This window comes from Lissotriton vulgaris, chromosome 8 (assembly GCF_964263255.1).
Source record: "Lissotriton vulgaris chromosome 8, aLisVul1.2, whole genome shotgun sequence".
NCBI classification, from domain to species: Eukaryota; Metazoa; Chordata; class Amphibia; order Caudata; family Salamandridae; genus Lissotriton; species Lissotriton vulgaris.
In genome coordinates, this window is record NC_141696.1 from 1419742928 (window position 1) to 1419758503 (window position 15576).

At 44.7% G+C, this 15576-nt stretch overlaps 1 protein-coding gene across 3 annotated transcripts in view; it reads right to left on the reverse strand.

Annotated features, from left to right (window-relative positions):
* The window catches only part of PRDM15 (PR/SET domain 15), a 502608-nt gene that overhangs the window by 187458 nt on the left and 299574 nt on the right, over nucleotides 1-15576 (reverse strand). For all 3 annotated transcript variants that reach the window (XM_086935443.1, XM_086935442.1, XM_086935441.1), the window contains one exon: nucleotides 9204-9335. In XM_086935443.1, the coding sequence (XP_086791569.1) occupies nucleotides 9204-9335 (132 nt within the window). The remainder of the gene's footprint in view (nucleotides 1-9203; nucleotides 9336-15576) is intronic.

Consider the following 15576-nt stretch of genomic DNA (forward strand, 5'->3'; position numbering starts at 1 on the left):
ATGGAGCCCCCCTTATCCGCAGGTTTTATTACTATGGACTTGTTGTTCTTGAGGGATTCCAGTGCTATCTTTTCACCTGCTGTGATGTTGTATTTCACATATGACTTCTCTTTTAGTACTTTAAGTACATCCCTTAACACCACACTTTCATAAGTCAATATTTTGTGAGATACGGCGGCCATACTTGGCATGAATGTAGAGGGTGGTTTCAGATTGGTAAAGGCAGTCGTGATTGCTGTAGGTTTGTTGGTAAAAAAGTTTTTTAATCTGAGTTTTCTGAAGAATCCAGTTAATTCTGCTTGTAGATTGAATCGATTTGGATGCGATGTAGGTACAAATGATAGTCCCTTGCAAAGTATGTTTGATTCATTCTGCGTTAATGTGTAACTGGAAAGATTGATAATGGGGCTATTATTTTGACTGATCCTTGGCATTACCACCTGTAGGTCTTCCTCCTGGTGGTTCTCTCCCCGTGGTCCTCGGGTTGGAATCTCACCTGTTTGTTGGTCTGGCCTTGTTGCCTTCCACCATCCCAATTCTGCTGGTTCTGGCCTCTGTTCGAGCGTCCGCTCCATGCCCCTCTGCCTCTTCCTCTCGGTGGTCTCCATTGAGTATCTCCTAAAAAAGGCGATTGGGGTCCACTCATGTGTTGCTGGGGGGGTTGGTACCATTGGTCTTGCTGATTATAATTGCCACCTGATTGGTTGCCCTCGTTCTCACTGTCTCCACTGTATGATGAGTCAGAAAAGTTGGTGAATCGTCTGCCTCTGTATCCCCCACGTCCTCTGTTTTGAAAGCGGCCTTGGTTGTCCTGTCTGTAGTAGTCCGGTTGCAAGTAGGGATATGTCGGACAGACTAAACAAAAAGTAAAAAACCGAATCTTTCAGCATTCCAGCAGAATCCGATGCTCTACAGTTGGAGCACCACTTGTGGAACACTTCAAGGAACACAACCACACTCCTGAATCACTGAGATGGTTAGTCCTGGAAAAGATCACTCTGGGACCACGTGGGGGCAATGTGAACTCTATAATGAACATCAGGGAATGTAAATGGATGCATTTATTGAAAACTGTAAGCCATGGACTCAATGAAATGGATGCCAATTTTGCCCAAATGGCCGGACTAAACCCAGATTGATATCTTGCTAAAATAGGCCATTTTGACATTCTGAATAAACCACTAGATTTGTATTGAATATATTTAGTTTGAGACAATTGGTAAAACTTGGTCTCTTGATACGACCAGAATATTTTTAGACAGACTCTAGTGGCTGCTAAAGACTGCGATAGCACTGATTGGTAATCTGTAACACTAACATTGACTTACACCATGTAATGGGAAGTGAGAGACTATAACTGTTTCCTTAATGACATCCAACAATAACTATCAACCTTCATGTAAAGCTTTGAACTGTGTTGATTGTCCTTCCTGTTTTTGAATAATGTAACATCAATGTTCATTTGGAAATGCAGTCACACCATAATGCACTACATGCTGTTCGATTGTGAATGTAGTCATAATATAGCCTGATGATTTACCAATAATATGGATATTCACCATGATACGACTCTCCATCCTGGGTAGATTGGCACTTTACAGACATCCCCCCACATGCCAAATCGCTCTTTACAGAGATTCCCTTCCTCACGCTAGATGCGTCAGCAAAAGCCGGCGTTTAAAGCCCCGTCCTGACAGTGATTGGTCCTTTGAAGTCGAGCCCACAACCCGACTAACATCCAGCGGCTGCACCGCGAGTTGTTCACTTTGAATCCAGAACCCAAGAGGTCGGACCACGAAAGGCAGGATAAAAGTAAGTCTTGCTGCCAGCAGACCAGGATGATTCAAGCCTTCGCGTGCACCCGCTATTATTTTTAGATCACTTTCTAGCCGTCACACCGAGAGATCGGCTCACATGCGGCACGCGTAAAAAATATGTTCCAATGTCACTCGACTCCGTTACTTTATTCACTTAACTTGCATATGCGATTACTCATCAAATTGCACGATAGACTGTGCACGTTTGTCTAAGCTGAACACCATTCTTGGGATGATTATTTATCTTTGCTTAGCGCGTTTTGTAGCGCATGACCCATCTTATTGTAAAGGAGCTCCTTTACCATTTTAGCGGCTCTGTGCATTTATCGAGGCATTCAAACGGCTTTTTCTTTTCTATGAAACAAACGATAGCCTACACCCCGTGGGGTTATTTATTTATTTATTTTATTTTTTCAATATGTTTCCACACAGCGCGCCCAGCATCTGTGAATAACAGGACACAAGCCTGGAGCAACTCGTTTATACGTGCTAGGAGCAGTCCCATAAGTAAGTTCCCCTTTCTAGCCAGAGCTTTCCTTGTCTAGCAGCGTGTGCTAGCTAGCGACTGAATTTCAGTCTTTATTAATTTTTCCAACAGATTTCTCAGGAGCACCACCATGCCCATTCCCAGACGGTAAAGACCACTACCGTCTTGAAGATGTATGTAATTAATGAATTTTCACCGAATATATAGTGTAATATATGTACCCACTCTTTTCATAATATAGAGGTGATTGATTCCCTTATTATCTTTATAGGCTCTCACCACTCTTAGTCCTGATGAAGACCCCAACATGAGGCAACAGTCACCCTTACAGCGTACTTTGGGGGTCGAAACGTAGACTACGCCACTCAAGCACAACATAGGCCACAAGGAAATTAATGAATTTTAACCTATGTTTGATGCATATTTGGAACCATGTACCTAACGATTGTAAAGGCATCTTGATTTCTACGTGATGTTCTTAAACCAGTCACACCACCTTTACCCGGTCCCTCACAACTTGCACACCTTCCCTTTTCTTCCTTCTGAGAGCACATGTAAATGTAATGAATATATAATTGCATTTTAGTTCTTCATGTGTTTTGGATACAAGCTCAATAGCTCGCAAAGTAAAAATGCGTCAATACTAACTATGCACAATTAAATGCATACTAAACACACGTTTGATTCAATGTATATTACTTCAATTGCTCTTTATGTATGATGAATGAATCTATGGTGGGTACTATTTTGTTATAAATACTGGATTTAACATACAATTTGTAAATTAACCAGGACCACCGTTTTTCTGTATTGACTATTGGACCCCGGTCCTGGAGTTTTTAGGGCCTACCCCTTCTTTACTCCCACTCTCTGAGCAAGAGCAGTCTTGCGAGGGTTCTTTTCTTCTGAATATAATAGATCATTTTTAGATTAGATCTGTTTTGGGTATAACCAGGGGGCATCAGCATGGAACTTGAGACCCTGTCTTATACTGAAGATTATATAAAAAACCTGATTGGGGAGGATACAGGGACTGCCTTCCTGACAACCAACAGCGCTAGTGTAGACTATTCACTTAATGAAAAGATAAATAAACTTGAACGTCTCGAGAAAAAACTGGTACGTACCAAGCTACATGGACATTTGCTCACAGGGTACCTCAGATCCAATATCATCCCAACGGGGTTACAAGTCAGAAACGAACCAGCTATATTCGTTGATAATCCCAAATTTAAAGAGGGTTTTAGCTTTGTGGCCAACAACTGCTCCCGGCACTGGATGGTGCTGGGAGTGGAAACTGCTAAGGATCAAGTAGAACAACTCACCAAGGAAATCCAGGACCTCAAAGCAGAGATCGAGAGCCACTCAGCATTTGCGGATGCAAAAAACACCCTTGAGAAACTAAATAAGACCCTGAAAGACTTTGATGTGGAGACTCAAACAAAAAAACTAGAGAAACTTGCAAAGGACATCCAATACTACGATCGAAAAAAGACATATCCCTACTTGCAACCGGACTACTACAGACAGGACAACCAAGGCCGCTTTCAAAACAGAGGACGTGGGGGATACAGAGGCAGACGATTCACCAACTTTTCTGACTCATCATACAGTGGAGACAGTGAGAACGAGGGCAACCAATCAGGTGGCAATTATAATCAGCAAGACCAATGGTACCAACCCCCCCAGCAACACATGAGTGGACCCCAATCGCCTTTTTTAGGAGATACTCAATGGAGACCACCGAGAGGAAGAGGCAGAGGGGCATGGAGCGGACGCTCGAACAGAGGCCAGAACCAGCAGAATTGGGATGGTGGAAGGCAACAAGGCCAGACCAACAAACAGGTGAGATTCCAACCCGAGGACCACGGGGAGAGAACCACCAGGAGGAAGACCTACAGGTGGTAATGCCAAGGATCAGTCAAAATAATAGCCCCATTATCAATCTTTCCAGTTACACATTAACGCAGAATGAATCAAACATACTTTGCAAGGGACTATCATTTGTACCTACATCGCATCCAAATCGATTCAATCTACAAGCAGAATTAACTGGATTCTTCAGAAAACTCAGATTAAAAAACTTTTTTACCAACAAACCTACAGCAATCACGACTGCCTTTACCAATCTGAAACCACCCTCTACATTCATGCCAAGTATGGCCGCCGTATCTCACAAAATATTGACTTATGAAAGTGTGGTGTTAAGGGATGTACTTAAAGTACTAAAAGAGAAGTCATATGTGAAATACAACATCACAGCAGGTGAAAAGATAGCACTGGAATCCCTCAAGAACAACAAGTCCATAGTAATAAAACCTGCGGATAAGGGGGGCTCCATTGTCATGCTCAACACAGAGGATTACAAGTCGGAAATCCATTCCCAATTGATGGATGGCATCAGCTACAGACCAGTGATGGGCGACCCGACCCCGGGAATCAGAAAGGAGATCCAAGCACTGACCAAACAAGCCCTAGAGTTGGGCTTTATTACGAACAAAGAACTGTTATACCTCAATGTGGAACAGCCAAGGACACCGACAATCTATGTACTCCCAAAAGTCCATAAGAACCCACTGAAACCACCTGGACGCCCTATCATTTCAGGATGCGGTTCGCTCCTGGAACCATTATGCAAATATGTTGATGTTTTCTTAAAGCCACTGGCAGAGGCAACCCCTACGTACCTCAGAGATACTATGCAAGTCATCAATTTCATAGACCAAACACCTTTCAATAAGACCAACCAAATCCTGGTGACAATGGATATCATTTCACTTTACACCAGCATACCCCAAAGACCTGCATTAAACTGTATCAAGAGAGTTCTTGAAAGACGAGATCAACCGGCCACAGTCCCCACTGAATTCATAGTGGACCTACTTGAAATTGCGATGACCAAAAATTACTTCATTTTTCAAAACAAATTCTTCATTCAAAGCAAGGGAGTCGCTATGGGGGCTGCATTTGCACCGGACCTGGCGATTATCTATATGTCTGAATATGAACAGGAATGCATACTGGCAGCAACCAACCCTTACCGTGACATGATCTCCACCTGGCATCGATACATCGATGATGTCCTGATGATTTGGACAGGGGATGAAGGCTCTCTACATGCATTCTTAGCATGGTTGAATACTCAATCAGAGGATATCAAGTTCACCATGACGATGAGCACAGAATCTATTGACTTCCTCGACATCACCATCAAAGTGGACAATGACCACCTCTACACCACCCTCTTTAGAAAACCATCTGAGCGGAATTCACTTCTAAGGTATACTAGTCACCACACAAGGGCCCTGAGGGACAATTTACCTTTTGGTCAATTCCTCCGTTTACGGAGGAACTGTTCCCGCAAAGAAGATTTTTTCAAAGAATCTGATGATCTAATCACCCGTTTGGTGGACAGAGGATATCCGCAACGCCTGGTAAAGAGATCACGAAAGAGAGCTTGGTACCAAGATCGATCTTCCCTTTTAATACCAAAGACACGGAACCTTTCAAAATCACGTATGATCTGTGTGACCACATTCTGTACCAAGAGTAATGCAATACGCAAAATAGTGAACAAACACTGGAATCTTGTCGCAGATACTCTAGACAGCCCGGACCCTCCGATGCATGCCTTTAAAAAAGCGAAAAGCATAAAGGATCATGTAGTACGCTCAATGTTGGAAAGCCCTGCAGCACCCACTCTACAACGGATGTGGAACCTCCCCGATGTAGTGGGCCACTTCAAATGTACAACGTGCAAAGCATGTCCAACTTGCTGGGAAACTAAACAACTGGTGTACAATGAACTGACTATAGATCTCAAATCTTTTACAAACTGCAACACCAGTGGAGTCATTTACGCCATTCTATGCCCCTGCAACTTGATGTACGTCGGACAGACTAAACAAAAAGTAAAAAACCGAATCTTTCAGCATTCCAGCAGAATCCGATGCTCTACAGTTGGAGCACCACTTGTGGAACACTTCAAGGAACACAACCACACTCCTGAATCACTGAGATGGTTAGTCCTGGAAAAGATCACTCTGGGACCACGTGGGGGCAATGTGAACTCTATAATGAACATCAGGGAATGTAAATGGATGCATTTATTGAAAACTGTAAGCCATGGACTCAATGAAATGGATGCCAATTTTGCCCAAATGGCCGGACTAAACCCAGATTGATATCTTGCTAAAATAGGCCATTTTGACATTCTGAATAAACCACTAGATTTGTATTGAATATATTTAGTTTGAGACAATTGGTAAAACTTGGTCTCTTGATACGACCAGAATATTTTTAGACAGACTCTAGTGGCTGCTAAAGACTGCGATAGCACTGATTGGTAATCTGTAACACTAACATTGACTTACACCATGTAATGGGAAGTGAGAGACTATAACTGTTTCCTTAATGACATCCAACAATAACTATCAACCTTCATGTAAAGCTTTGAACTGTGTTGATTGTCCTTCCTGTTTTTGAATAATGTAACATCAATGTTCATTTGGAAATGCAGTCACACCATAATGCACTACATGCTGTTCGATTGTGAATGTAGTCATAATATAGCCTGATGATTTACCAATAATATGGATATTCACCATGATACGACTCTCCATCCTGGGTAGATTGGCACTTTACAGACATCCCCCCACATGCCAAATCGCTCTTTACAGAGATTCCCTTCCTCACGCTAGATGCGTCAGCAAAAGCCGGCGTTTAAAGCCCCGTCCTGACAGTGATTGGTCCTTTGAAGTCGAGCCCACAACCCGACTAACATCCAGCGGCTGCACCGCGAGTTGTTCACTTTGAATCCAGAACCCAAGAGGTCGGACCACGAAAGGCAGGATAAAAGTAAGTCTTGCTGCCAGCAGACCAGGATGATTCAAGCCTTCGCGTGCACCCGCTATTATTTTTAGATCACTTTCTAGCCGTCACACCGAGAGATCGGCTCACATGCGGCACGCGTAAAAAATATGTTCCAATGTCACTCGACTCCGTTACTTTATTCACTTAACTTGCATATGCGATTACTCATCAAATTGCACGATAGACTGTGCACGTTTGTCTAAGCTGAACACCATTCTTGGGATGATTATTTATCTTTGCTTAGCGCGTTTTGTAGCGCATGACCCATCTTATTGTAAAGGAGCTCCTTTACCATTTTAGCGGCTCTGTGCATTTATCGAGGCATTCAAACGGCTTTTTCTTTTCTATGAAACAAACGATAGCCTACACCCCGTGGGGTTATTTATTTATTTATTTTATTTTTTCAATATGTTTCCACACAGCGCGCCCAGCATCTGTGAATAACAGGACACAAGCCTGGAGCAACTCGTTTATACGTGCTAGGAGCAGTCCCATAAGTAAGTTCCCCTTTCTAGCCAGAGCTTTCCTTGTCTAGCAGCGTGTGCTAGCTAGCGACTGAATTTCAGTCTTTATTAATTTTTCCAACAGATTTCTCAGGAGCACCACCATGCCCATTCCCAGACGGTAAAGACCACTACCGTCTTGAAGATGTATGTAATTAATGAATTTTCACCGAATATATAGTGTAATATATGTACCCACTCTTTTCATAATATAGAGGTGATTGATTCCCTTATTATCTTTATAGGCTCTCACCACTCTTAGTCCTGATGAAGACCCCAACATGAGGCAACAGTCACCCTTACAGCGTACTTTGGGGGTCGAAACGTAGACTACGCCACTCAAGCACAACATAGGCCACAAGGAAATTAATGAATTTTAACCTATGTTTGATGCATATTTGGAACCATGTACCTAACGATTGTAAAGGCATCTTGATTTCTACGTGATGTTCTTAAACCAGTCACACCACCTTTACCCGGTCCCTCACAACTTGCACACCTTCCCTTTTCTTCCTTCTGAGAGCACATGTAAATGTAATGAATATATAATTGCATTTTAGTTCTTCATGTGTTTTGGATACAAGCTCAATAGCTCGCAAAGTAAAAATGCGTCAATACTAACTATGCACAATTAAATGCATACTAAACACACGTTTGATTCAATGTATATTACTTCAATTGCTCTTTATGTATGATGAATGAATCTATGGTGGGTACTATTTTGTTATAAATACTGGATTTAACATACAATTTGTAAATTAACCAGGACCACCGTTTTTCTGTATTGATTAGTTAATTCACAGCTTAAATCTACTCATCTTGCAAGAGCTCTACCATCTTCTCTACCAAACTGCGCAATATGCACTGATTTGAGGCCAAATTACTGGACACATTTATGGACCTAAGAGTGAAAGATCTGGAAGAAAAATCCTTCTTCACTGTAGTTTTTATTCATTCGTATTCCAAATCTGTAGTGAAAGTGTCTTCTACCAGTGGCCAAAAATTATATGGAAATAGTACGCCCAAAAGAACAAGTTGCTTACCTTCGGTAATGCCTTTTCTGATAGAAACGCTATATAAACACAGATTCGTCACTTAGTGGATTTCCTCCTCCTCCTTCATTTACTCAGGTCATGCAGCTCTGCACCTGGTTTGTCTCATCCAAGATGTTAGGTAAAGGCCACTATATCTGCACCACCTCTGTGTGTGGACGTCAATTTCTTTCGTGTCTCATTCTGCACCGTCAGACACGAAGCCCACAGAAATCAGAATATATCACAGTGCAGATCTCTAGATTGGGATTTTATTAATAGATTATATGGCTCCATTCCACAGAACAGGGAGGAGGGTGGATCAGTGAGGAATCTACAGATAGACTCTCTATGACAAAAGGCATTACAGAAGTTAAGTAACTTGTTCTTCTGATAAAGACTTTAAACACACATACGAAAATCGCCAACTGTAAACCAGAGATAATCCATCATTTGCAACCACATGTTGCACCATCTGATACTTAAGATCTACCTTAAAGTGCAGATGAATGTGATCCCTTAACACGTCCACCCTGAAGAACCTCCGGCCACAAATCTCGCAGGTGTACTTCTTTTCTCCATGGGTCAGCAGGTGCTTGTTCATGTTGCTTCGGCATGAAAACATCTAATACAAAATGGCAAATTACAACTTATTCTGCATGCTGCCTTGCTACAGGACACACATGTTTTTGAGAAGACTAAAGCACAGAGGTTGGTATAATATAACAAAGCCACCGTAAAGCAACAGAAAAATTGTAGCTTGTGTTGGATCAGAGGATATGGGAGAAGTATGACAACCCTAAGCCAGCTTGATGAGTGCATCATCGGGAAAACAGAAATTTGGAATATCTAGGGCATTATGAATAATTGATCTGGTTTTGTTACATTAAGTAGCTGTTATCATAAATTAAAACACGAAGGCCCATAAAGTGTTTGTCGGAATAGGGTGAGGTATTTTACCAAACATGGTAAGGAAAATGCTACTTACCAGTATGCTCTGTTCTTGGCATGTAGAGCTGCAGAGTTACACACTATGCATAGATGGCCACCTAGTGTTTGGCCCGGATGTTTGCAGTTTGTTTTGTTGTAGAAAAGTCTTTGGAAGTCACGGGATAGGCGACTCCTCCTTTGGATGATACTGCGCAGGGGCATCAGCTCCATCCCCAGATTGTTTTTCGCCATTAGGGTAGTGATGGAGCTGTACAAGAGGTAGTGATGTCCATGTGATTTGTATTTAATTAAGATAATACTGGAACAGATAAAGGTAAGTGGGCGTGTGTAACTCTGCAGCTCTAAATGCCAAGAACAGATGCATACTGGTAAGTAGCATTTTCCGTCCGAGGCATATGAGCTGCAGATTACACACTATGCATAGATTGTATAGCAGTACCCACACTTAGCGGCGACCACCAGTATCTGTTGCAGTTGTTTGAAACAGTGTTTTTAGAACAGCATGGCCCACATTGGCTCGTAGTTTAGTTTGCACATCTACACAGTAATGCTTTGTGAATGTGTAAGGTGTTAGCCATGTAGCTGCTCTGTATATGTCATCTAAGGGAATGGTCCCTAAGAATGCCATTGAAGCCCCTATCTTTCTTGTTGAGTGGGCTTTTGGAGGAATTGTTAACGTACGTTTTGCTTTTTGGTAACATATTTGAATGCATTTAACAATTCATCTGGCGATTCCTGATTTTGATATGGGGTAGCCTTTATGTGGCTGTGAAAAAGACACAAAAAGTTGTTTTGTTTTATGAAAAGTTTGTGTCCTTTCGATCTAGTACAGCAGTGCTCTTTTGACATCTAAGGTGTGTAGAGCTCTTTCTGAGACTGTTTGAGGCTGCGAGAAAAATATGGGCAGCTCAACTGATTGATTTAGATGGAATGGTGACATGACTTTAGGATTAGTACGAAGAACTACTTTGTTATGATGCATTTGCAAAAAAGGTTCTTGAATGGTCAATGCTTGTAGTTCCCTAACCCTTCTGAGAGAAGTAATTGCTACTAGGAAAGTGTGGGACTTAACCCTTTTCCCAGAAATTTTTCGTTTTTTTACTCCCTTAATTTAGGATGCCCCCCATTGTAAAAAAAAAGGTATAGGCCTTGTGTAGTGGAGAAAGCCCTGTGTAATGTCAAACTAATGTTAAGGTGCAGGTGCTTTCTTCTCCTAACATGGCTGCCACTGACCCCTGCTACTGCAGCGCGGTCTTTGTGGGCGCATTCTAGTAGCCAGGAGCTGGCTAGAACCCTCAAACAATGTATCCATATTAGCCTGCCAGCCTGCCCATCGCTAGAATGGTGGAACCTCCTAGAAGCTCCTGGAACCTTCTGGAACAGGTGAGGTGACACCAACTGCCACTGCCAACTGTCAACTGGCACTATATAAGGAAAGGGAGGGAAACTTTCCTGTCAGATTGAGGGAACACTGACCTGGGGGAGAACTTACGCAGGAGTTTTAGGCAGTGGGGCCTAGTCAGGGACCTATGATACTGGGAGTGACAGGGCCTAGGTGTTGCCTTTCAAGTGTTGAGGAATCCTGAACTTACCCCCTGATCTGGCCCGGCGGGAGGGGAACCCAGAGTCCACTAGAAGTGACTGGCTGAGGAGATTTGATACCAGCCATCAACTCAATCCCCCTTTAAGGAACCAAGAAACTGGTATTTACAAGGGCGCAAGAAACCTGAAGCGCCAAGAAGAAACCTAACTGCTACAGGACTACTGGGGATCCACCAGGTATTGGCGCTGAGACATCCGACCTGCGTTCCCTGACGCCACCTGGGACCCTGCGCTAACCTGCCACTGTCGTGTGGCCTGTCCTGTGTGAACTGTGATCTGCTTTCACGTAAAAATTAACTGCCTGCTGGCTAAGCGCTCTTAACCCCTAGCGCTAGCACCCTGGACTACCTGTCCTGCTGGCGTTGCCTGAACTGCCTTATTTATGGGAATGCCCCCCCACCCCTGAGAGGTGCTATTGCTGTAACTAACCCTGATTGCTCAGAGCTGTTATTTGAGGACCTGTGGCCGCCAGGAGCGCCATTGTGAAACTGCCCAAGCGCTATATTGAGGACCTGTTATGCCCACCTGTGGGGTCCTGTGAAGCGCTAGCCACTGACCTGCCTGAGAAGCGCTATGAGCCTGCTGTCTTTGCCTCGGGTTAAGCGCTGCAATCTGGGCCAGCACTGCTGTCATCACCCCTGAAGCACCGGTGTCGATCGAGCGCTGTGACCCCTAAGGCACTAGAGATGCCCAGCGCCATCCTGCCACATCGCGCAGTGTCTGGAGAGAGAAGCGGCGAGGACCGACTTCTCAAACACTGAGGTGAAGAAGGGAGGTAGCAAGGCGATACTCCCGCCGCCGAATTGCTGAGAGGGAAGATCACCGTCGCAGCCCAGTGGATTTCGAAGCCATGTGTTGCCGTCGCGGCCTGGCGCTCTCTCGTTGGCGCCAGTGCCGCTTTCATCACCCCCCCGGCGGGCCCCCGGTACCAGGAGAGGGTCGCCGGACGATGAAGTGGGCCGCGTTAAGCTCAGAAGCCTTTATCACCCCTAACACGTGACGGGGGCACCGACACAAGTCCCGCCCCCGCCAGCATCTCTCCTGTGTGGTTGCCCGGCCCCCGGGGAAGCCCTGAATCGGCCCGAGGAGCATCAGGGAGGAGGGAGAAACCCCCTCTCCGCCTAGTCGCACCATCGGGGCCGGCCCTGACAGCCATACACCGGAGGTCTCCAAGGAGAGCCGGAGCCCTCCCCCCAGCCAATTGAACCGCCTGCGTGAGCCCCAAAGGGTCTGTGGGAGAATCTTCAGGCCGCGTGAGGCCTACCAGAGGGCCGGAACCCTCCCCACCAGCTGCGCACCCACGCAAGGGCCCCGGAGGGCCAAAGATTGAAGGTAACCCCCAGGGGAGGAGGGCAGGAGGATGCAGAAGGCCCGAGTTCGCCCCTCCCCTGGGGAACACTGTCAATGGGCCCGTTGGCCTCAATTATTTACAGGAGGCCCCCACTGAACTGGGCAGTAGCCCCTAGGGACTGGGTAAGAACCCTAAATTCCTCCTTGAGTGACTGGTCTGCGGGAGAAGTAGTCCCTGACTGTGGAATTGTTTTAGCCAGATGGCCTCTTAGCCGAAGCGGAGTTCCACGAGGGAAATGTGTTTATTCCGGGGCAAAAGGGTTTACTGAAAGGTCTACTCCTGGCTAATTAAATGTTTAATCCTGCTTAGTGCAATGCCTTTAGGAAGGCCCTTAGTTACTTAAGGAAATGTCTAAAATGGCCTTACTGCCAGAGAGCTGTAATTCAGCCTAATGCCAGGTTGTGGAGATGCAACAGTTGGGCTTTGAGTTTTCCCCTGCCTAATTTTCCATGACCTGTTTACTGTTCCTTAATGAACTGGTTGCCTCATATACTGAGACGGTCATTTTTACCTAAAGAAGGGTGAGCTTGCCGGAAAAGATGTTAATGTTAATGTTAATGTTAAGGGAAATTTGTTAAGCGCACTGTCACCATGAGTTTCCTGCCGCTGATAGGACACTGAGGTTGAACAAGAGGAGTTTAGTGGGGATGTGAAAAGAGCAGAGTTTTAAAATATTTCCTAAAAGATAGGAGGGAGCAAGAGGTCTTGAGTGAGAGTGGAAGAGAATTCCATAGCTTGGGAGCCAGGTGAGAGAAGCTGCGGCCGCCAGCTTTAGTGAGTTTAAACCGGGGGATAACTAGAAGCTGAAGGTGGGTGGACCTCAAGGAGCGGGGAGGACAGTATGGGGTGATCAGGGACTTCAGGAAAGCAGGGAAGGGACCAGTTAAGGCTTTGAAGACCAGGCAACAGACCTTAAAGGCTATTCTTTCACTGACTGGTAGCCAGTGTAGTTGATGTAATAGAGGTTTGGACGACTGCCATCTAGGGATTTTAAATGCCAGTCTGGCAGCCTGGTTCTGAATGATCTGTAGCCTAGCCAGCTGGGATTTGGGGAGGCCATGGTATAGGGCGTTAGAGAAGTCCAAACGGGACATCACCAAAGCTATTAAAACTTTTACCAGGGTTTCGGAAGTCAGAAGATGGGCAACTTTCCGTTTCCTGTATAGCTGGAACATACAGGAGGATGTTACAGCACTCACCTAGGCCTTGAGAGTGAGCTCAGAGTCAATAATGACCCGAGACTCTTTACACAGCCAGCGGGAGAGGGAGGTGACCCAAGCTCAGTTGGCCAGGACTGAGGGCCCCAATGGGGGGCACTTCTCCCAGGGAGGAGAAGCTCAGTTTTGCCAGGATTGAGCTTTAATTGATTTTGGTTCATCCAATGTTGGATGTGTGTCATGACCGCTTGGAAGTCAGGGGAGGTGAGGGGGAAAATAATTTGTAAATCGTCCGCGTAATTGAACACTGTGACGTCCCACCTACCTAGGGAGTGAAGGAGAGGTTGAAGGTATAAATTAAAAAGGAGGGGGGACAGAGAAGATCCCTGGGGGACCCCGCAGGATGAAGGAACACTGGTGGCGCTAAAGGGACCCAAGCTCACTGCTTGAGATCTACCCTCTAGAAAAGATTTGACCCAGGACAGGGCAGGCCCACAGACTCCGGCGGCCTCGACACGGTGGAGTAAGATGTTATGATCCACCGTGTCGAATGCCGCCGATAAGTCTAGTAGGACTAATGCCTGGGGGAGTCCTCTGTCAGCATTGCTTCTGAGGTTGTCCAACACGGCGAGAATCACAGCCTCAGTGGAATGGGCTGGTCTAAAGCCGGCCTGGTTTATTTCCAGGAAATTGGACTCCTCGATAAATTGCGAGAGGCAAGTAGTGACATGTGCCTCCAGGATTTTAGACAGGAAAGGCAAGAGGGAGATGGGCCGGTAGTTGGTGAGAACCGCTGGGTCCGCGCCAGTTTTTTTTAGCAGAGGCAGTTAGTTCTGTATAATGAGCTGTTGCACAACCTTTAAGGAAATGTTTGATATGCATAGCCAAGTTTTATATGCTTAGGGAAATGCACATTTTCACACGTTGCCTGATTTTCCCTGAAGCGTTTATTCCTGCAGAGTGAAATGCTTACTCCTACCTCCTGGAATGTTTACTGCTGTGTGGAGAAACATTATTTCTTGCCTCACAGGATTAATGTAATGTTCTATTGAAATGTTGTTCTTGCCAAATGAGCCGTTTACTCTTGGCTGAAAGCCTGGTAATCTTCCTAAAGGGGGTCTAAGGAAAAGTTCACCCTTGTTTGCTGAGGGGATAAAGGGAAGCCCACAGTTATCCCCTGAGGTAGATGTTTAATGTGGCTAAAGGAATGTCTGCCTCTGCTGAATAAGTCAGCATTATGCCCTGTTGGCTCCTGAATAAAGGGAATGTTATTATCCCTGCCTGATTCCTCGAATGTTATTCTGGCCGGAAGGAATGCTAGATTACCTGAAAAGGTGGTAGATCTTGCCTAGTGAACTGAGCCAGTGTTACCGGATGAAAGGTTGATGTATACCTAATGAAAAGTTCTTCTCCACTGTTGAACTGCTTAATGCCCCAATCTAGGAAATGCTCACTCTTGCTGGGAATGATTCTTTAGATGGCTAATCCTGCACAAGGGGATGTTTATTCTTAATGAAATGTTTTCTCCCATTTAGTGCCGTATTTACTGGAAGTCTACAGTTATTTATTTACATGTTCATTGCTGTGGACTATCATCCTTGTTTTGGTGAGAAGTGGGTAAAATGCCTACAGAACTAATAAGATGCCATGTCATTTAGTTGCCTTTGTAATGTATCCCTTACAGGTGCTGATAAGAAGCAAGGCTGAGGTCAGGCCTGTGGTTATCTATACTTAATATTATCTAAAATTCAATATTTATCTGATATTTAATATTTATTCCTCTGAGTATTTATTACAAAGTGTTG